We start from the raw sequence: 21,684 nt of genomic DNA, 5'->3' as shown, positions 1-21,684 counted from the left end.
TTTCTGACCTTCAAAATATTGTACTTGTGACATTTCACTTTGTTATTCCAGCCATGGACAAATGGTTCTGCTAAAATATCTGTCACAAAGCAGTCCCCTATGCCCAGACCACAATAATCTTTTTAGCAACTAAAAAGGTTCTGCTAAACCATTATGAACTTAACTCCAGGCAGGAAAGAAATGGAAGAGCTGGAGCACCAAGGCAGCAGCTATTCTTGTTAAATTGGTCTCAATTTTTCAAGGATCCTGTTGAACATTATAGAGGTCACAGCCTGCACCACTGTGAAAACCTAAGAAGTCTCTAAAACCCACCGAGTTTAATAAGGAATGCCATATTCCCAAATTGCCTCAAATGTTTTACAGGGTATTATGACTTCCAGTTTTATAGGTCCAAAACACTAACCAGATAAAAAGTCTATTTCCTCCAGATTTTCAAGGTTCCGTTTTTAAAAGGCCAGAGGCACAAACTGTTCCTGTGAGCCAGGGAAGCCTCAGCCATCAGCTTCCATCACAGACCCAGCTGTCCTTCCCAGCTCCCAGGGCTTGTCCTCCCAGTGCCCAGGAGCTGGTTACCATGCTAACCTGGTGCCATTTACATTTCCCAGTGCCCAGGACTTGGTTCCCAAGCTAATCTGGTTCCATTTGCTTTTCCCAGTGCCCAGGAGTTGGTTCCCATGTTAATAACCTGGTGCCATTTTCCCCAGTGCCCAGGAGTTGGTTCCCATGCTAACCTGGTGCCATTTTTCCCAGTGCCCAGGACTTGGTTCCCATGCTAACCTGATGCTCAGGAGTTGGTTCCCAAGCTAATCTGGTTCCATTTGCTTTTCCCAGTGCACAGGAGTTGGTTCCCATGCTAACCTGGTGCCATTTACATTTCCCAGTGCCCAGGAGTTGGTTCCCATGTTAACCTGGTTCCCATTTACCTTTCCCAATGCCCAGGAGTTGGTTCCCATGCTAACCTGGTTCCATTTTCCCAGTGCACAGGAGCTGGTTCCCATGCTAACCTGGTGCCATTTAGTTTTCCCAGCTTTCCTCCTCACAGAATCATGGAATGGTGTGGCAGCACCCAGCTGGTCTGTCTGTGTCACCAAAGGAAGGAGGATTGCATGGTTTGGCTTGGAAGGGACTTTAATTTTCATCTTCCTCAAGCCATGGGCAGGGACACTTTAAACCATCCCAAGGTGGTCCAACCTGGCCTTGGACACCTGCAGGGATCCAGGGGCAGCCACAGCTTTTCTGGGCAACAATGTTCCCAATGCCTGAAGCTCTTTTTGTATTTTTGAGATAAAACTTCTCCTACAAATCTGAAATCACCTATCATGGGACCCTTCAAGCTGAAGAGCATCAGATGATGGACCTCAGGATCCCAGGGAATCATGGTGCCACTTTCCTGAGCTGTAGAGTTTCCCTAAACCTCCTCCATGGAGGTTCCTATTTCCCATGAATGGACTAAGGTGATTTATTGTTTTCTCCCTCCTGCTGCCCTCATGGCCACGCTGCTCTTCCCTGGCAGCCTGAAGCCCTGCCCAAGGCTGTGCCACCAATCTGCTGGTGACACCACAGGCAATCCCTGGGCTGAAGGCAGCTCCACTGACAAGGATCCTTGACCAGGATCTGCACACAGGGAGGGACAGGAGCTGTGGCAGGGATGGTGCTGCTGGTCCTGTCCAGCTGGACTGAAGCTGGGACATTCCCTGGGGTCAAACAGGGCCTTTCCAGGCACCACCAGTGCATTTACACTTTTCATCTACTCAATGCCCAAGCTGTAAAATTTAATCTTTCTTCCCGTGCTGCCCTTCCCTCCCAGATTAATTTCATTAATAGCTCTTTTTATGGACACTATAAAGCACCATTCCACATTTGGGCACTGTTCAAGAGGACAAATTTCTACAGGGACCTTCTGGGGTCTGAGGGTGACTCTCCAAGCACATTCCTAGTTTTCCTCACTGGATCACAGTCTCTTTGTCCCCTTTAAAGGAAGTTTGACCTGTGACACACCCAGTCAGGTATTGAAATATTGCAGCTTCTTTCTCCAGGGTGCGGATATTGAATATTACCACCCCCAAAATGCACACAAGAATGCTCAGGAACCGTGACCTTCAGGTCAGCTCAAATCAATGCTGGAAAACCTCTGTAAATGCTGTTTCTTTGGGATTTCTACTTGACTTTCGCCCCTCAGGTTTCCCAAATAAAACCCAATGTCTCATTTCCCATTGACTGACAGCTCTGCGGTTCAGCAAATTAACAAACCCATGCACGACTGTGCCTTGATTACTCCCTCTCTTTTTTTTATGAAAGAAAATGTCAAATCCTTTCATTTGACTCTCTGAGGAGCCTTGAGCAGTTGAGGAGCAGTTTCTCACCTCGGAAAGGAGCTCACAGGGGCTGCTCCACACAGCCCCAGATGCCACAGCTGATCCCAGCAGAGCTCAATCCAAATCCTGCCAGGCTGACTCCCAGCAGGGAGGCCAAATCTCTGCTGCCTGGCACTGAAATTCTTATCAGATATGGAGACTTTAGGCCGGATTTTCATCTTGATGCTGAGATGCTGAACTGCAAGCAGCAGCTCTGGGTAAGCTGAGCTCTCCAGACACCCATCCAGCTCAGGGGCCATCACTGCCATCGTGCCCCCTCAGATTAAGGTGTCACCACAGGCCAGCCCTAAGCACCTGCCTCCCACCAGTGTTACATCCCGTCACATTTTTCACTCTCAGATGTAGCCTGCTCCACCCTGTCCCAGTGCTGGTGCTCCCAGCAGCCGTGTGGCTCCAGCTCAACATATTAATGAACTTTTGATGGAGCACTCAGCTCCTGCCAAGTCCCAGGGGATGTTTTGCAGGGAGCAAGTGAGCCCACGCTGGGGGCTGGGGGCAGCCCAGCCCTGGTGCTCAGCCTGCCAAGAAAGCAGAGCCAGCAGCACAGTCCTGGAATATCACTGCCTCCATCCATCCCTCACCACAGAGAAACAGCCTCTGTGATCCTTGCAGAGGATGAAATGCTGCTCTCCTCACTTTCAGGGCTGTTTGGAGCGCTGCAGGTTTGCTCCAACCACAGCCATGCTCGCTGCTAAATGCTGAGTGTCTCGCTCCCTCCTCCTCTCCCTCGGAATTTTTCCTCCCCTGTTCCAGCCAATCGTGCAGGGGAAAATTCCAGCCTGAGCTTCATTAGTGTAAGATATAAAAATAGAAGTGCATTATCTTCTGTAGTTCTCTCAGTTGATTCAGCAGCAGCATGAAGGTAAAATAATTAAATGTTTGTCTGGTGATAAAAACAAGCCCAACAGGAGGGACTGGGCTGGGTTTTTCTGGAAGCTGAGCGTGGAGATCTGGGGGCTCTTGTGCTCCACAGACTTTGCCCTCCCCACTCTCCATAGCTACCAAAAGGATGATGATGCCTCCCTCCCTCCTTCCCTCCTCCTCAGCTCCAAAATAAACACAGGATGGAGGCTTCAGGAGAAGCTGGCAAATGCCTCTGCTGCAAAGCACAGACCTCCTGCAAGAACTTTTGCTGCCATCTCCCCAGCCCCTGCCTGGCAATTCCCTCAGAACCTCCAGAAGCTCTCCCAGAGCCAGGAGAGCTGCAGGAGTGAGGGGGGTGTCTGTGTGGACCAAGGTCAACACAGGAGATGTTCAAAAAACATTAGTGAGTTGACTTGATCCTTCATCAAAATACTTTCTGCTCTTCCTTCCTAACACTTCACTGCCCACGACGTGGCAGGCTGAGCCGATGTGACAAACTGTCGAAACACATTTTTTTGAACAGAAAAAAAAATTAAACCTAGACTTTAAAGGTAAAACTGGCCCCTTTGAGTCCCTCTATCATATGTGACATTCCTGCTGGAAAAAAAGGGCTCTGAGAGCAACTTGCTGGGAAAAGGCTCCAATGAGCTGGTAAGAGCTCCAGTCCGCAGGGAGCTCCTGGGCCTCACCTTGTCTTTTAAGCTCCCATTAGTTAATAAAAGCAAGCAGAGAGGTAAAAAAGCACCTGAGCATTTGTCAATCCCCAGACACAAACCTACAATAAGATGCTGTTCATTGATTCCATAAAGTAATCAGCAAAAATTCCCTAAATCATTCTGCTGGCACCAGCAAAAATACCTGCTACCAAAGGGAAAGGACCATCATTTCTCTGTCTCCAAATTGCCCCTCTGTGCTTTATTCCTGCTGTTGTGTTGGTAATGACCTATTTACCACCAGGCTGTGGAGGGTGGCAAATCCCACCCACCTCCGAGTTCCCTGCTGGAGCTGAGATTGCTATTGATGAGCTCTGTGCTTTGATGGGAAGGAAATGAGTTGAGTTTAAGGGCTGCTGGCACTCTCTCTGGAGAAATGCCAGGGAATTTTTAGACAGTCTTCAACCCAACAATGAAATGCCATGGATGTGAGTCAGAGTGGATGTGAGCATCTCCCTGGGAATCTGGGAGCAGCCAGCTCTGTCTGGATGTGCAGCATCCCTGCCCAAAGGAGCCACCTGAGAGCCCAGGTGCCCAAACCCTCTGATTTGGGTCTCTGGAGCTCCACACTCCCTGCATGCCCAGAGGGTCACCTTTACTGCCCTGGGATCCCCCAGCACCTGGGCAGGTCATTTCTGATGTGTGGGGCTGCAAATCAAATTTGCAATCAATGCAAATCAGCACAAATCAATGTTGTGCTCACACTTTGTGTGTTTGCAACATGTAACAGCCTATAGAATTTTTATATTCTTAGCTTATAAATATATCAGGTAGTAAAAATTGCCTTTTCTTGGGGTGGATGGGTAGTGAGTGTGTGTAGAAAGCAACTTACAAATGCCTGGCCATATTCATTAATACAGACTCTAAAGAAACTAAACCTTTATGTTTGTCTCCACAAACTGGTTACATATTTACTTTTATTTCAAAAGGATTCTCCTGGAAGTGGAGTGGTTTAAATTATTTGTATCTTATGTCAATGCAGGACAGTGTGGGTCTGTTAATTTTAATTTTTAATTTAAAAAAAATTAAAACCCGATAGCTGAAAAAATCTTGTGACTTCCAAACACATTGGAAAGCTATGAAATTTAGCTAACCAAGAATCTGGTTCATGATTTTAAAGGTCTTGGGCTCATGGCCAAACTCCCAGAATGTCCCCTGTGTGCTCCACTTTTAGGTCCATCAGGATGAGCAAGATCCCTGGAGTTCCAGCTCACAGATTTAAAATGGCTGGAGCTACTGCAGGGAGAGAAAATGGGGGGAAAAATCTGTTCTGCATTTATGCACCAACACCAGGTGGGGAGAGGCTCTGGATAAGTAGCACAGGATGCAGCAGAATTATCTACAAATTAAGGCCTATTTTATGTTAGAAGAAGCACCCAGTGCTCTTGGTAATAAATACATGAGGCATTTTAAAAATCAGACCTTGAAGCTGCTGGACACAGATAAGGCTCTGTGGCCTTGTCTCTGCAGCACCCCAGCTCCCCCAGCACTGCCTGTGCTTCCTAAGGTCATCCATAAATCCAGAGCCCTTCTGGCCACACCACAACACCAGCAAGGCTTGGGGCAGGCTGCTGAACTGCCAAGATAAATCCTGCTCCTGCAGCCAACCCACCTCCATCCATCTTCTCAAAAGCAATAATCCAAACACTCATTTGCAGGATCTCACTTACTTGTGTCTCCTTGTCTAGGACCAGTGCCAAACCCAAAACTTATGTGCACCTCCTGGCACCTCTGACCATGGTCTGCACCAAACCACCACCAAAGCAAACCCTGAGCTTCCAGTCCAGCAGGTCCCCAAACACTGCTGGGACATGGGACACTGCAGCCAGGATGGATGGAGGGAGGGAGGGATGGATGGAGGGATGGATGATGGATGGATGGATGGATGGATGATGGATGGATGGATGGATGGACGGATGGATGATGGATGGATGATGGATGGATGGATGATGGATAGATGGATGATGGATGGATGGATGATGGATAGATGGAGATGATGGATGATGGATGGATGGATGGATGGATGATACATGGATGGATGATGGATGGATGGATGATGGATGGATGAATGGATGGATGGATGATGGATGGATGGATGGATGGATGGACGGATGGACGGATGGATGGATGGATGGATGGATGGATGGATGGATGGATGGATGGATGGATGGATGGATGGATGGATGGATGGATGGATGGATGGATGATGATGGATGGATGGATGATGGATGGATGGATGGATGGATGGATGGATGGATGGATGGATGGATGGATGGATGGATGGATGGATGGATGGATGGATGGATGGATGGATGGATGGATGGATGGATGGATGATGGATGGATGGATGGATGGATGGATGGATGGATGGATGGATGGATGGATGGATGGATGGATGATGGATCCATGGATCCATGGATGGCTCCACTGCCCAGCTTTCCAGCACAGCCAAACTGGCAAATCCTCCCATCCATTAAAGGCTTGGATCCAGTCCAGGTAATAACAATAAAACACTGCCTTCCCCTGCCTGAGATCACCCAGGGCCCATTTCCAGAACCCTTCTACTCCTGGGGAAATTTGCTGCCCCTCTTCACAATTACCATCAGAATAAACTCTATTTTGAGCACATCCTGCTGGTGCTGCCCCTCCATGAAGCTGTGCTGCCAGAGATGTCTGCAGGAAAAGCTGTGCCTCTCGGAATTCAAGGGGCTCTGGGCTCCAAAAACCAGATTTGAATCCTCTGTTCTGCTCACAGGCCAAAGGAAGAGTGTCTCTCTGAGAACCTGTTCTGATATTTTCTCTAATCCCATGAGAACTGCCCCACGTGAAGATACTTCAGTTATTTTCCAGAAGTACAAATCCATGGCCTAGTGGAGTACATTTTCTGCATGTTCTAATTTGTCCTGACCTCCAGCCCCAGATTTCCCTTTATAACACACTCCTCTATTCTTAGTTTTACCTCCTGCCTTGTATCCTTCCCCTCTTCCAGCTGCACTCTCTCAATTTGGAAAAGCCTGAATATTCTCTTTCCCTGCCTCTTTCCCAGACTGAGGATGGTTCCTTTGCATGCAATCTCATCAGATTCATCCCTCAGACTCATCCTAACCTGCTGCAAACTCTGTTCCCATTTCTCTCTGCTGCTCCAAGCCAGTATTCTAAACACAAACACATTTAAGACCCTGCAGTGAGAGTGACACGGTGAGGGGGACACACTTGGAAGCCAGGAGGGAGGTGAAGGTGAATTCCCTACCTGGAGCCCACTGGGTTTGGGCCATTCTGAGGGGAATGTGAGTGTCTGGCTGTCAGGAAGCTCAGCTGCTCCCTGGATTGCTGTCTCAGAGCCTCACCTGGCTGTGAGGCTGCTGTGGGATCTCTGAGGGGCCTGGCTGCCTCCTGGGTGTTGAAGTGAGGGAGCGACCACCTTTGTTGATTTTTCGCATCTGACTCCGTTTATTCACTCAATCAATCACTTTTTTATAACCGTGTTAATTAAGTTCATGCATATTGCAAAATCTGAGCTCCTGACAGGCTGTAGAGAAAACTTCAGCTCCTCCTTTTGTTTACAATACCTGAAGTTAGTTTACTGAAACCAAGATCAGTGTCCACACCATAATATTAAAGGTTCTCAAAACCTTCCTATCTATTCCCAGACTGGCCGTCTGTTCCCAGTAGTAGCCAAGGACAGAACGGTCTGAGAATCTTGTTGTTTATATAAAAGGTGGCTGAGAACCTTAATTATTTACAGGATCAAGCCTGGGAAAGGCTGCTTTTACAGCAGGCTTCTGTATTTCCCTCAGCTGAGTACCTTCATGGCCTCTTTCTTTAAGCCATGCTTAAACCAGGCTCTCCACACCTGGGGAGCTCTGTCCTTGCCCCACCGCCTGACTCCATCTCCAGGTGGGACAAAGGGACACTCCAAAGGCCATGGCAGCACAGCCTCCCTCCCTCCAGGAGCACAGGGATCCTTCTGCAGCCCCAGCTCTGCCCACACCCATCTCTGGGCAGCCTCCACAAGGCCCTTGCCAAAACTGGATTAAAGCAAGGCACCCTCAGCAGCCCCCAATGCTGAGGATGGACCAGAAACAAGGTAAAACCTCCCTCACAAATGGCACCAAATCCAGGAGAAATGTCATGTTGGCCTTTCAGGAGACTGCTGGGAATGACATGGATGACATCTGTGAAAGTCAGGACTTAATTCTGCTGGATTACCAGAAGCCTTGAGCACTGATGGACTTTCACCAGTCTCTTAAGCTGGGAAAATCCATTCAGTGAAAGGAACTTCCAGATGATGAGGCAGCTGCCATGCCTGTGCTACACCACCTCATCCCATGGATTTAAAGGAGCTGATCAGAGAGAAGAGCACAGCATGGCCCCAGCTCCACCACTCACACAGAATTCCTGCCCAGGGAAACTCCCTGTGAAGGAAAACAGCCTGGCATGACCCCTCAGCCATGCCTGGGAGATCTGGGGTGATCCTACAGAAACCCCGGGGCTTCCACATTCCAACAACCCCATTCCCAGCACCGAAACCACTCCAGGCTGTTCCTCAAGACACAACAAGAGACAAATTCAGAGCAGAAAGCCCCAGGACAGCCCCCACTGCCCACCTGCCACACATGAGGGGGACATCTTTCCCTGGCCATTGCCAGGAAGGAGGAACTCAAACTGTGGGAGGAAGCTGAAAATAAAACAATCCAGAAAGCTGCAAACATCTGGAAGGCCAATGCTTTGCTCTACAATTCTGCATTGATTTCTTGCCTCAAATAGATTTCTAGATGGATTGCAATTAAAATGAGTTACACAATGCTGGAAAAACATCACTCATTTCCGATTCTGATTTTATTTTTGCATCTTTGCTTTCTAGATCCTTTTGCGTTTCAACAGCCACTCCTTGGATCTTAACTTTTTTTTTTTTTCTTTCCACTCTTCTTCTGGCCAAATTGCTCTGCATCCATTTTTACCTTTTATTCCAGCAAGGACGCTGCTGGTGGTGGCTCACACAGCCCTGGAACAATTCCCTGGGCAGTGGTAAAAATCCCCACTGTGAGCCCCGACTGCAGCTGCTGAGCAAACCCACAGAAACCTCTGAGCATTTATCAGAGGCAATTCTTCTGTGAGCTGCCCTGAGCCCTCAGGATCCCCTTGTCACATGCCTCCAGGACATCAATTTCCATCTATTGTCCTGATTCCTGCTCAGAAGCCACAGGGAGGGAGGAAAACGGTGAGGAAGGCTGGGCTGCAGGAAAAGAGATTTACTTTGCTGAAATCCTTGTAAAGGCAGCTCAGCTCCCCTGAAAAGGACAGAGCCACCACTATCCCTGCTCCAGCCCTGTGCTGGCCATTCCTGCACGGGGATGGACGAGGTGCAGAGCCCCTTTCTGGTTTTCTCTAATTTTCTCTTATTTTCAAACAAGATGACAGAATGTGGGATTTCCATCCAGGCAGCAGCAGCAGCAATGTCAGACACCAAGCCCAGCTCTCCTGAGTTTCACAGAGTAGCTGGGACAGATTAACTGGAGACCAATGAGAGAGAGCAGGTTTAGAGGGGATATTGAGGAAAAATCCTACATCCTTCCCTGTGAGGGTGGGCAGGCCCTGGCACAGGGTGCCCAGGGAAGCTGTGGCTGCCCCTGGATCCCTGGAACTGCTCCCTGGATGGGACTAGGAACAACCTGGGATAGCAGGAGGTGTCCCTGCCCATGGCAGGGGTGGAATGAGATGAGCTTTAAAGTCCTTCCAACCCAAACAATTCCATAATTCCACTATTGCATCACTATGAGCACGGCAGTCCCTTTGCACTTTGCCAACACAACCTCAGTCTGGAGCTGCTGTGAATAATACAGAGAGCTGCTGGTATTCCCAAGCCTTTGATCTTCATTTGACTTTTGAGGGTTTTCAGGCACCATTTTCATTTAAAAATAGAAGAAGTACTCAAGTATTTATACAGCACAAAGGCTTTAAAGGCTTTAAAACTTCAGAAAAGATTTTTAAGATGCCAGGATGAAGAATGTCAAGTATTATTATTGTTTGAATTTCAACCTGAGTTGGAAAAACCCTGCAAAGGTAAAACTGTCTGCAGGAGAAACAGAGAGGCAAAAAGGGCAGCAAAACCCACTGCAGCGATGGGGAGATGTTTCCAGCTGTGGGAGACCTGTTCAAAGAGGAGCAGAAATCTTCCCTGACCAGCTGAGAAAATCACTACAGACATGTCCTGCCTGTCCTGACAGAACAGGAGGGAACGTGCCCCAGGGAACAATCCTCCTTTTGGGGAGAGGATGGCCAAACACAGAAGCTCAAAAAGGAAAGATTTGGGAATTAAGATGTGAGCTCATGCCACTCAGTCAGAGACAGCACATCCAGAGCATGGCTGGGCTGCCTTGGGTGCCTTTTGTGCCATTCCTTTGTGCCCCATGAGCCCCTCCTGGCTCTTTTTGCAGGCTTTGGGGTGGGAATTGTGGATACCCTGGGTGGTTCTGCCCCAGAGCTTAGGCCACAAGACGCTCAACAGCTACTCCAAAGCTCCTGGTTTTACTGAGGTATTTTTACTTAATGCAGATTAATTTCTCGACAGCACAGAAATACCACAAAAGGCTTAGAGAAACAAAAAAGCCTCATTTAGATGAATTAATAACAGAGAGCAAGTGTATTATTATTGAAGGCTCTAAAGAGGTGCAGAGCTCTTCTCTAGCTGCAAAAACAGAAGGCTGAGCTCTGACGCTGCATATGCAAAATATCTGAGGCCAAATGAATCTTTGGTGGAGCCCTGCTGACATCACTGTTGGGATCTCGGGTGGAATTCAAGATGCTGCTTTAAATGAAAGCAGGGAGCTCCTGGGTGGGAGCTCTGCTCTGCCAGGGGCCCCCGCAAAGCCCAGAGGGTGAGAGGCATTTTTCATCCATCTGCTCCAATCCCACCTGCCTCCAACACAGCGCTTCTCATCCTCACTTGCCAAACCCTAGAACAGGAAAGGGCAATTTCCTTCTGTACATTTTACAGAAAGAGAAACAAAGCTGTAGAAAGATGAAACGGCCCCTGCAGCATCACCCTGGCAGCAAGAGGTGGGGAATGGGGGGCAGTTCCCCTAGACCCCAGCCCTTGGAGGGCCCCATCATTCCTAGGTGCTCCAAACACTGGGCAGACACAGCTCAAACCAGGCTTTTCAATAAATAATGGAGAGCCCTGATGGATGGTGAACAGAAAAGCCCATCCCCTCTGCTGAGCTCATTAGAATTTCTAGTTGTAACAGAGATTTCTGGATTTAAAAAGATAGATTTAAATTCTCTTGTCTCCAAACACCAGAAACTCGAGAGCTAATGGAGGTGAAGACAGAGTGCTCTGGATAAACACGTTATCCTGTCACCACCAATTGTTGTGTCTCTCTCAGTGTGCTCTGCAGCTCAGACACTGTCCCAGGCAGGGCACGGAGCTGCCTGCACTCCTGCTCTCAGCCAGCGGGGCAATTTCAGCCTCCTTGGGAAGGCTTTGATATTGGAAAACCACAACTGAGCTTTCTCTGTGCTTGAAAGGCACCCACGGGCTCAGCCACTGCGAAAGCATTTGCACTGCCCTCAGAGATCAAAGCTGCTCAAAACCTTTCGCTTTTATCGGGCAAATTAAAAACAAACAAGGCCTTTCCTTCCTTTGCTTTCACTCTGCTAACGCCCATTCCCCTCCTAGGCTTTCCAGGCGTCCTGCAGGACACAGGGATTCCATGAGCAGCCTGGAATTAAGGCTGGCATTGGAGATGGAGGAGCAGAGCTGCAGCACCATGGAGAGCTGAGAGCACCCGCCCGCCGTGCAGGGCTCCGTGCCTCCTGCTCCCATCCCTGCCCCGCCAACGCTCACAAGAGTGCTCAGGATTCAAACCCCTGGCATCCCTGCTGTCTGACTCCCTTGGATTTTTGTTTGTGCTCCTCTGCGTGTCCATAATTCCTGCTGCTCCCCCCTCCCCGCCCGGCCAGCACGGAGCAAACTGCGCATCCCTGTGATCCCTGATGCTCCAGCACAGATCCCAATGGGACCAGACAAGCACTCATCCAGCTGCAGGAGCCCTAAAACGGTGATGAAGCCCTTCTGAATGCTGTGTGGGCAGGGCACGCACGGCGAGGAGAGGGGGAGAGCCGAGGAGCAGCAGCCCGGGGCTAAAAGTGGCTCTTGACTTCACTCTCCCATTTGGGAGTAGGTGGAGGAGGTGGGTGGCCGTGAGCAGAGGGGAGGCGGAGGGGGCAGCAGCTATTTCCAGCTGCACTCATGTGCCATTTCTCTCAGTGCTGCGATTTGAGAGAAAACAGCAGGAGGTGGGGAGTGGGGGGAACCAAAAAGGAAAATCACAGACTCTGTGCAGGAGAACATGTTAAGGAACAAGAGAGAAGTCGTTACCAACAGCACAGCCCTGAGATTCTACCAGTACTGGGGGGTTTAAAAATATAACAAAACCCAAGGCTGCCGGGACTGCTTCCCTGCACTGCACACAAGAGGATATGATGGAAATGAGGCCACCGACTGAGGGGCCCAGGCCAATGCGTGGCCCCAAAATGATGGTGAAAGCTGCTGCTTGCAGAAAGCCTCGCTCCTAATACACTGCGAGGTTTTCTTGGCTCCCAGAGATTATGTAATATGTTCTTGCCTGCTGCTGCTGCTGCTGCTGCTGACTCATATTTTCCAAAATATATCTGGGAAGGAAAACATATGCACATGTGTTTTAATGCATAGGTTTCCCTGGCCATGTCCAGAGTGACCCACAGGGAGGTGCAGCACTGCCTGCACACGTATGTACACATGTGTGTGCCCTGACATGTGTGGGGAGGAGGGACAGGGACAGCCTGGCAGCTGCTGGAAATCAGAGATTAAAGCAGCACTGCTTTCTGGGGCAAAGCACACAACTCTACCACAGTGCAGGAGGGAGCAGGGGACAGGGAAGCCAGGGAGGGAGACAGCAAAGGGAGAAGCACGGAGCACACGCTGCCAACAACCTCCAGCCAAACCTGGGCTCTGGGGACCAGACACAGGCTCGTACTGAGCTTCAAATCAGCTGGGAAAATGGGCTTTGTGGCAGCTGGGGCCACGGTGACAATCTGCAAATGGCACTGGGCTGACAGGGACATCGGGGCTGGCCTCAGCACATGGCTCAGCAGCACCCAGCCCTGCAGAGGGGTGCTGGGGGCAGCAGGACCAGTGCTCCCTGAATTCCATAAATCTACAGTCTGCCTCCTGTTAATGCCTGGGAACACACTTCCCAGGCTCTGGGTGTGCACTGAAGAAGCCAGGCTTCTCCTGGCTGAACATTTCTAGTTCTAAGGCAGCCCGTTAGTCTTAAGCAAATTTGTTCCCAGCCTGCAGGTTTGGGAGGTTTAGCTCCTCTGCTCCATGCCTGGGTGCACTTCTAATTCCTTAGGAAAGACTTTTTGACAATTCTGCAAAACTCTCAGTATCCAGGAGCTTGGATCGATCTGCTGCTGGGCATTGGAACAGAAATCCATCTCCCCTGGACCAGAGGAGACTGAAAATCTATGCAGATGTCAGCCCCTGATCACCACATCTCGGCAGAAGCCTCGCACCGATGACAGCCTGGTTTCATGCACTGCCTGCTCCTCCTGCCTGTGTGCTCGGGCAAAATCAGGGGACAATTCCCCACACAGGGACAGGTGACAGTCCCCTCGTCCCCTTCTCACCTTACACACACCTCTAGAGAGTGAACAGGCCCTCTGCTTCAGCCCTGCACCATCCTCATGCCCATACAAGGCTCTGTTGATATTCCCTGCCTTACGCAGCCAGCACCAGAGTTAAGACAATTCTATTTTAACACCTGAAATTTCATCAGAGCCAACTGCTCTTTCTTGTTCTACAGCAACTTTAAAATGTTTCATCTGCATTCAAAACTGCTTCTATAATTGCTACTTTTTAACTTAATTCTCCTAGAACTTCACAAAAGAGCAAACATCCAGCGTGCCTAAAAGACTTTGGAATAAACCTTAAAAACAAACATTAAAGATTGATCACGCTTTCTCAAGATTATACTAAAACTGACTGAAGCTCAACTAGATAAGGAAAGAGAGTTGCATTAAATTAATCAGCACCTTATCAAGCCAGGAAGAAAGAACTGTAGATAACAAGCCTTCCCTAAATTTGGTATCAGAACAGAAACTTCAGTGCACGACGTACTGAGAGAACCTTGTCAGATTTACTGAGCACAATACAGGGGAGTGGAGCAGCAGAAATAGCAGGGGAATGAGGTCCACAGAAATGCTTTGAAAAAAACCTGTTTTCTGGTAATGCCAGCAAGAGCTGATGCTTTTGTCAAACTGAACAATTTAATTTGACAAAACTTTTCCCCAGATATGCCCAGCAAATTAACCCGCTCCTATTGGGGTGGAAGACGGGTCCTTAGGGGTTTGTCCTGTTCGTGTAGCTGAGGCCAGACTGCATTTGCCCGATGACAAGGGAACGGTTCCTACACAATTCTGTCCCTTCTGCTTTCCAAGCCCTCGGAGCTGGGCTGATTCCTCTTCCAGCATCTCCCGATGTGAGCTGCAGCCACTCTCACAGCTCTGAGCTCCCGTGCAGGGGCTCAGAACCCCCAAAACTGGCACCAGCAGCAGCTTAACCCTTTGGAAACTTTGGGACAAACATCCCGAGTCCTGGGGGTGAACAAACCCAGCCAGCAGCACCCAGGGATTTTGCGGGATGCCTGGTTGCGGCACAGGGCAGCGCATCCCTGAAAACCAGACACTGTCCTCAGCATTCCAGGCGGGACAGGAGGGGAGCAGGGCTGGGGACAGAGCCCTGGCAGGGAGCAGGACAGCCGGGCTCGCTGCTTGCCCAAGCAGGAGCAGCGGGAAGGACATTCCAGCCTGAGCCCCCGGCACAGCGCAGAGCCCCGGGCGCGCCGGGCAGCGACAGCCTCGCTCCAGAAGGACAGGAGGACACCGGGGCACACACGGCTCATGTCACCACTGTGACCAGCCTAGAAATCCACTCGGGGCTTTAGCCAGGGACAAGCAATTGGGGCTTTATCCAGGGACAAAAAGGGGAAACAAAGAGCCGGGCTGCTTTAAGCGGGGTGAGCCTGCTCTGCCTCCCTGGCACCCAGGGCGCGCTGCCGGCTGTCCCCAGCAGCCACAGGGGTCAGTGCCGGCCCTGCCCATCCCGGACCGGTCCTGCAGCAGGGCAAGGGGCAGGGAACAGCTCATCCCGGGAGAACAGGGATTCATCCAGCCCTGGGAACAGCTCATCCCCGGAGACTGAGCCCAGCCCGGCGAGCAGGGCGGGCTCAGCGCGATGCAGCCGAAAATAGCCCCACGCCGGCTGCCAGCAGCCCATACGTTGTGTTATATATGTCTCAGCTGATGCAAAGGAAGGGGCAGGCGCTGAGCCACATGGCCCTTCACATGGGCACGGCCACACTCGGCTGCTCCCGGCTCCCAAATCCCCCAAACGCAGCCTCAGCCACAGTGCCCAGCACCAGCCTGGCCCCGGCGCTGCCCCACGGCAAGGGCTGCAGGAAAATGCACAAACCAGACCCCAAACACGGTGGCAAACAGCCTCCCCCACTGGCGAGCCCCGCATCCTGCTCCAGATCCCAGCCCCACTAACCCCATCCCAAAATGCGCCACTCTGCAACCACCCCGTGCCTCAGTTTCCCCAGCTCTGTGAGAGCACAAGGGGCAGCTGCCCAAGCAGCACACTCCTATGAAATTATATCCCCGTGGAGATCCAGACCTAATTCTTTAAATCCTGGCATGCACGCACTCCCTTCATCCCCCAAAATTCTCTTTCATTCGGGTGGTGAAGCTTTCAGGCTGCCCAGCACAGCTCTGGGCGCTCCCTGCCCACCATCAAGGTGGTGTTTCTGACAATGCCAGAGTAATTCCCAGGAAAAGCAGGAATAAGGAGCAGATGCCACATGGCCCTTTGCTGGTTAGAGCCACCCCAGCCGTCTGTCGTGCTCGCAGATTAAGACTCATTTCCACCCAGGAAAGAAATTCAACCACAACTAATAAAATAAAGACAATAAATCACAGTTCCTCCAGCAGCTCTTCCTCCAGGAGCATCTATTTTTAGTGGGAAGCATCAATCACCACAGCTCCTGCTGTCTACAAGAGCTCCAACGGGCAGAGCTGGGCCAACACGGGCACACACATGTTCCTGAACAGCCAGAAAGGGCACACACAGGACAAGATCATGGCTACACCTCGGTGCTGTGTGATATTCCTCTATCCCAGATGGAAAAGAGAAGCCACAAGGCAACAAAGAACAAAGGAACGCGCCCAAGGCCACACAGTAAATCCGTGGCAAAGCCAGGAGCTGGCAGAACTATCCTCTGCCAGCCCTGGAACCCCTGCACAAGCACCCTCCTCAAACAGGACAATTCTTACACAATTATTAACATTTGGGAGCTCTCCTCAAGCTTCCCAACTTCTCCTCATTGGAGCCTCCGCAGCTCCGAGACAAATCCTTGAGTTTTACCCAAATATCCCTCCCAAGGTTTCACTGGGAGAGACACACTGAGCACACTGTCACACCCAGCTGAGAAAATGCACAGAGGAATTGGGACACACAGGGAGAGATCACCATTCCAACACGGAGCACACGGACACACATGCAGGCAGGCACGGCACACAGACAAACCCAGCTGAACACACAAACCAAGCACCACAACAAAATGAAGTGACAACACAGACAGGGGTTTCTAGTCACAAATTGAAACTAAAGCAACCAAAAAAAGAAAAAAAAAAAAAACCCAACAAAACAACTAAAAAAAAAACCCAACCAAAAAACTTACATGGATTTTTGGCAATTTTCCTTCAGACATTATACACAGCAGCTGGGCTGTGTACTGAATACCTGATCCAAAAAGAAATATAACCACATTATGCAAACAGATGGGGGCAGGAGTCAGGTGAACATGCAGCTCTTAATAACAGTCATCTACGGGCTGAGAAAGCACCTCTGCATTCCCACTGAAGGGCTGGCATCGGGGCAGATCTTCACTCCCTCCCCAGCAAACGCCAGGGCTGTGCTGCTGCCATCCCGGGGGAAAAGCCAAATGGCAGGACAGGGCAGAGCCACCGCGTCACCGAGCTCGGAGCTGTCCCATCCCCTCCAACTTGTCATGTGAGGTTTTAAACAGAGGTGGGAAATAGCCAGGGTGGGGGAGGAAGCCTTTCGAAACCCGAAGGGAAAGCACTTTATCTGCCTTAAAGACAGAGCATTAGGAGCGCCGTGCAGGCAGGACAAGCCGGGATCATCCCGACGCTTAAGCTCTCAGGGAAGCACCCGGAGAGGGGCACATCCCCCTTTCCCTGCCGAGGAGGTGCCTGAATCTTTAAGACGGCGGATTGCTGCTCGGGAGAAATGGACTTTTTATGGACTGTGGGAAACGGGGTTGCTATGATACAGGCAGAGGCATTTTCATGAATCCTGTGGCAAATAACATTGAATCCTGCTTAAGCAGACAACAGCAAGGCAGGTCTCCCATCACCCAGCCTCAGCAAACACAGCAGAAGCACGGAAAGAGATTATATGCATCACAAATATGCTTTCTGCAGACAAATTTGTATTTTTTTCCTTTGGGGCCATATTTTTCAGAGGGTCAGCACTTTGATTCCTTTAAAGGAATGATCCTTCTGCCTCATCCCTGGGTCTGAGCATCCCCACAAAAGTGAAGAAACCCAGGGGAGTCACGGGGCTGAAGCACCCCCAGGGACCTGAGCGTGACCCCAATGGTCCCAGGACATGGAAAACTCCAATCCCAGGGAATTTCACAGCAGGCAAATGCCACCCAGAGCAGTGCAGGCACAGTCCCTTGGGGGCACAGGGATCTAGTGGGGACTGGCAGCGCTGTCACCCCAGAAAGCTCCCGGTGCTCACCGTGGGCTGAGCCGCTGTGCCCAGCCTGGCAGAACAGAGGGATTCCTGCACGCCTGGAAATGCCAAACTGCAGCTGCCAAAATACAGAACTGGGGCTGGGGCAGGGCTGGACAGGTGGACACTGAGGCCTGATATGGGAGACAGAGACCAAGCTAAACAAGCAGCCAGCCCAGCCCTCGCTCATTCTTTCACCTCTCGCTTCCTCTCCTTTCCCCCAAAATTCCATCAGGAAGCCCGAGATAACGAGAACACTGCTGCTACAATAACAAAGTTTGCTGCTGCCAACTTTCCTATTGCTCTACATTAACTTTCCTTCTTTAACTCCACCAGCCTTCAGGAGGAATAAAAGGCAAAAAGTTGTACTAAAATCACAGGAATTCTCCCAAGCAAGCAGGTTCCGCGACGGGAAGAACTCGGCTCCCGGCGCTCCCTCCCAGCAGCTGAGCGTGCACAACCCCTCATCCTCCCCATGCAGCCCCAGCACAGCCCCAGCACAGCCCCCAGGGATGGAACCACAGGGGGGAATGCAGAAGGACCATGGGGCATGGCAGGAACATCCAGCACCCAACACACACCATTCCCAAATATCTCCCCAGGAGTCCGAGCTCTGGATCAAGGAATGCGCCCAGGAAACCGCAGCAGGCGCCGGGCATTCCTCGTAGAAATCATATTGAAAGGTAAACCTTAGTGCCAGAGAAAATAAATATTCAGGCACAGCCACGGCCCACTGTAACTCGCTGGTCAGTTTTGGGGTTGGGTTTTTGCTCATTTTTCCAGCCTTTCTCCTCCAAATCCCTTTGTCGCTCAAGGCTGTTCCCCTGAAAGGATGATTTTGGCTGCTGTTTGATCAATTCCCTCTCCATGGTGATCTCAGCTCATTTATTACCTTTCCAGGAGATTCTGCAACCTATAAAACTAATGACACAGAATGGCCAACAGGCAAATAGACCAAATTTGAGCTGTTTAACAACCCAAACCATCGTCAGCATCAATTTTATTCAATCGGTTTTTTTTAGGGAAGAAGATTGACTCAGTCTGCTGTGAAGGGAAGCAGGTACCTCCTGCAGATAGCTACAAGTGCAGAGGGTGAACGGAGCCAGCAGGCACCAGAGCATCCTCCTGGGCTTGGATCCCTGGCTCTCCCTTTCCTCCTCACTAAAACAGTGGCTCCTGCCCCACAACACTTTTGGGGATGATTGTTCCCACTCTGGCATTCAGGGAAATTTTTTTTTCTCTTTTATTTAGAGCTAAAAGCACTTTGAAAGTGCCAAATTTGCAGGATTTAACTCCATTTCCAGTCATGCCACCATGGAAAAGCCATCGGCTCCCGAGCCCTGCTCGGCATTTAACTCCCAGCACACAAACCTCCATTGGGAAATAACTCCATGTCTCCATCTGTAACCTCCAGCTTTGTCTTTATCTATCAGTTACATGATTATTTTTTTTCCAGAGGACATAAAATAAATAATAGACAGCTGGAATAAGCGTGAACTAATTAAATTATCAAGGCAATAAAATTCCAGTGACCATCAGCAAAGATAAAAACATTTTCAAACTGATATTTTTGTTTGTTTTAAGAAATTCTGATTTTTCTGGAGGGTGAAATAATATATTTAAAAAATCCTGAAGACCTCTAACAGAAGCACAGAACAGAGATACATTTTCCAGAGGAAAAGGCATTACTCTTTCCAGACATTCCCTTCGTATTCTCTCCAAACTTCTCGTGCTGCCACTGGAGCCCCCAGCCAGCCTGCTCCCAAGCTGTAAACATTGCAATTTCGGGCTAGAAACACCTCTAACTGCTGGACACCTTTCCAGCAAGCCCATAATGCACAACTTAGCACTTCATTTTCCAGAAAATCAATGTAAATAAAGTCACGCGAAGCAACCCATCTCAAAAGCTCGTTATCCTTGAGGTGGGCAAAGATTTTTCTTAGATACATTCCCCAAAATTTTATAAATACACACACACACGAAAAAAAGAAAAGCAAGCCAAAATCAGATCTCTAGAAAATCAAAGCAAAACCCAACCCCTCCGTATCTGTTGCTTTAGCAAAGAAAAACAAAGCTTGTATTTCCCTTTTTCCCTTTGATCTTTCCTTCCCAATTTGCAGAGACAGAAACCACGTACAACCAGAATAAAAACCCAGCAGGCTATGTTTTGGTGCCTCTCACATCTCTAAAGAAAGGAGCTGGGTTACATCAGTGTGGACATAGAATTTGGAGGCTTTGGGGCTGAATCTTCAGAAATCAAATCAGATCATCAAAGCAACACAGATAAATACAGTAAGTAGAATTATTCTTTTTTTTTTTTTTTGTGGCTGAATGTTATTTTAGCAAAGATTTAATCCTTTAATAGGATTTCTCAAACACCACCCTCCCCCCCAAAAAATGCCCACAGCTCGATTCCGTTGCACACAGCAGCACCTCTCACCTGGCACCTACACGGTTACTCTCACAGACATTGCACATTAACTGCTTGCTAGAAATCGCACACAAAATGACTTATTATCAACTTGAGCCTCTATTTCAAAGGAAAGCAAAACAACACAGCCAGTGCTCACCACAGACAGACCATTTCCACTCTGCTGCTGCCTAAAGAAGCACAGCTCTGTCTCGCTAGCACAGAACCACGGAGCACTGGACCGCTATTATTATTATTATTTATCACATTTAAAACCCCGGCAAAAGCAGCTACACTTACAGGCATACTTAAAAGACAAGACATGACAAAAGATTTAGGGAGAGATAATAATACCAACGTCATACATATCACAGCGAGGCCATGTTGAAGCTCAACGCGTTTCCCCCCTCAGTAAGAAATCTCTCTCTCTCTTTCTCTCTCTCTCTCGCCTTTCTCTCTCTCTCTCTCCCGCTCGTGCTCTCTTGTTGAATTGCTAGTGGTAGTAGTAGCCCCCAACAGCTCAGGAGAAAAAATCCATTTAACGAGTGCCCAGGAAGAACATGAGTATGACATTCACAAGCAATAGCACCACAATCACTGCAAAAACGACCACCGTTTGAACATCCAAGGTCATGGTGCAATGCAGAACACTGTAGTGTTCGAGGTGTGGGGCTGGCAGATTTGGAGAAGTCAACCTCTGCTCTGTAAGACTGTCCATACATCCACCATGCTAGAATAGAGGAGAAAACTGTTCCTGGTTTTGGGTTGGTTCGTAATGCTTTGTGCTCTGCCTTTAGTTTCTCCCCTATCTGCTGTCTCTAGCTCATTCTGAGCCCGCTAAGTGAAGCATCATCACAACCAGTGAGCACTCGGGATGCAAAATCCTTCCTTTAGGAAAAGAGCGAGCGCTGTCTGCAAGCTTCTCTCTCTGTCTCGTCCCCCCTCTCTCTCCGGGTCTCTCTCTCGCTGGCTGGCTCGCTTTTTAATTCGTCAAGCCAGTGCAGATACGGAGCCCGTGTGAGTGTGACAGCTCTGCAAGCTGCTGCGGCTGCATCCCTCGGAGCGAGGCGGACCCTGGCGCATACTAATCAGCTCCAGTGACCAGGCAGCGACGGCATCCTGGCTGTCACTCAAACGCAGAAGGAAGCGCTGGCTCCATAAATACGCGAGGCTTCCGCCCGCCGTGACAGCGAGCGCCACGCAGCCGCGGCTCTGCCCCGCGCTCCCGGCGCGCCGCTCCCGGATGCTCCGGCCCGGCGGCTCCGAGGCGGCTCCGAGGCGGCTCCGAGGCGGCTCCGAGGCGGCTCCGAGGCGGCTCCCAGCGCTCCGAGCCGCGCACATCCCGCTCCGCACCGCCCCGGGATGCGGCTGCCCTGGAAGCGCCCTGGAAAACGCAGCCCCGGGCTCGCTCGGAACGGGGAGGGGAGCGGGAGCAAAGCGGCCAAAATAACAAAAAGG

At 50.0% G+C, this 21,684-nt stretch overlaps 2 protein-coding genes across 21 annotated transcripts in view; both read right to left on the bottom strand.

The window, feature by feature from the left end:
• Positions 1-21,684, bottom strand: part of ARHGEF9 (Cdc42 guanine nucleotide exchange factor 9) — a 218,482-nt gene that overhangs the window by 102,684 nt on the left and 94,114 nt on the right. For 2 of the 20 annotated variants that reach the window (XM_064713022.1, XM_064713020.1), the window contains exons 1-2: positions 16,900-16,994; positions 16,735-16,796 (exon numbers count right to left, since the gene is read on the bottom strand). The exons of 10 other annotated variants lie outside the window; for them this stretch is intronic. Coding sequence is in view for 4 of the 10 variants with exons in the window: in XM_064713020.1 (XP_064569090.1) it covers positions 16,735-16,796; positions 16,900-16,927 (90 nt within the window). In the remaining 6 variants the exon portion in view is untranslated. Of the gene's footprint in view, positions 1-16,734; positions 16,797-16,899; positions 16,995-20,580; positions 20,726-21,684 lie in introns of those variants that run through there. 8 more of the 20 variants (XM_064713016.1, XM_064713021.1, XM_064713025.1 and 5 more) reach the window with 7 other exon arrangements.
• LOC135447865 (uncharacterized) lies at positions 20,765-20,944 on the bottom strand. The gene has a single exon (XM_064713031.1). The coding sequence runs from the start codon at positions 20,942-20,944 to the stop codon at positions 20,765-20,767; it is 180 nt and encodes a 59-aa protein (XP_064569101.1).

This window comes from Zonotrichia leucophrys, chromosome 4A, assembly GCF_028769735.1.
Source record: "Zonotrichia leucophrys gambelii isolate GWCS_2022_RI chromosome 4A, RI_Zleu_2.0, whole genome shotgun sequence".
Taxonomy (NCBI): domain Eukaryota; kingdom Metazoa; phylum Chordata; class Aves; order Passeriformes; family Passerellidae; genus Zonotrichia; species Zonotrichia leucophrys.
This window is presented reverse-complemented; position numbering and strand designations above follow the sequence as displayed.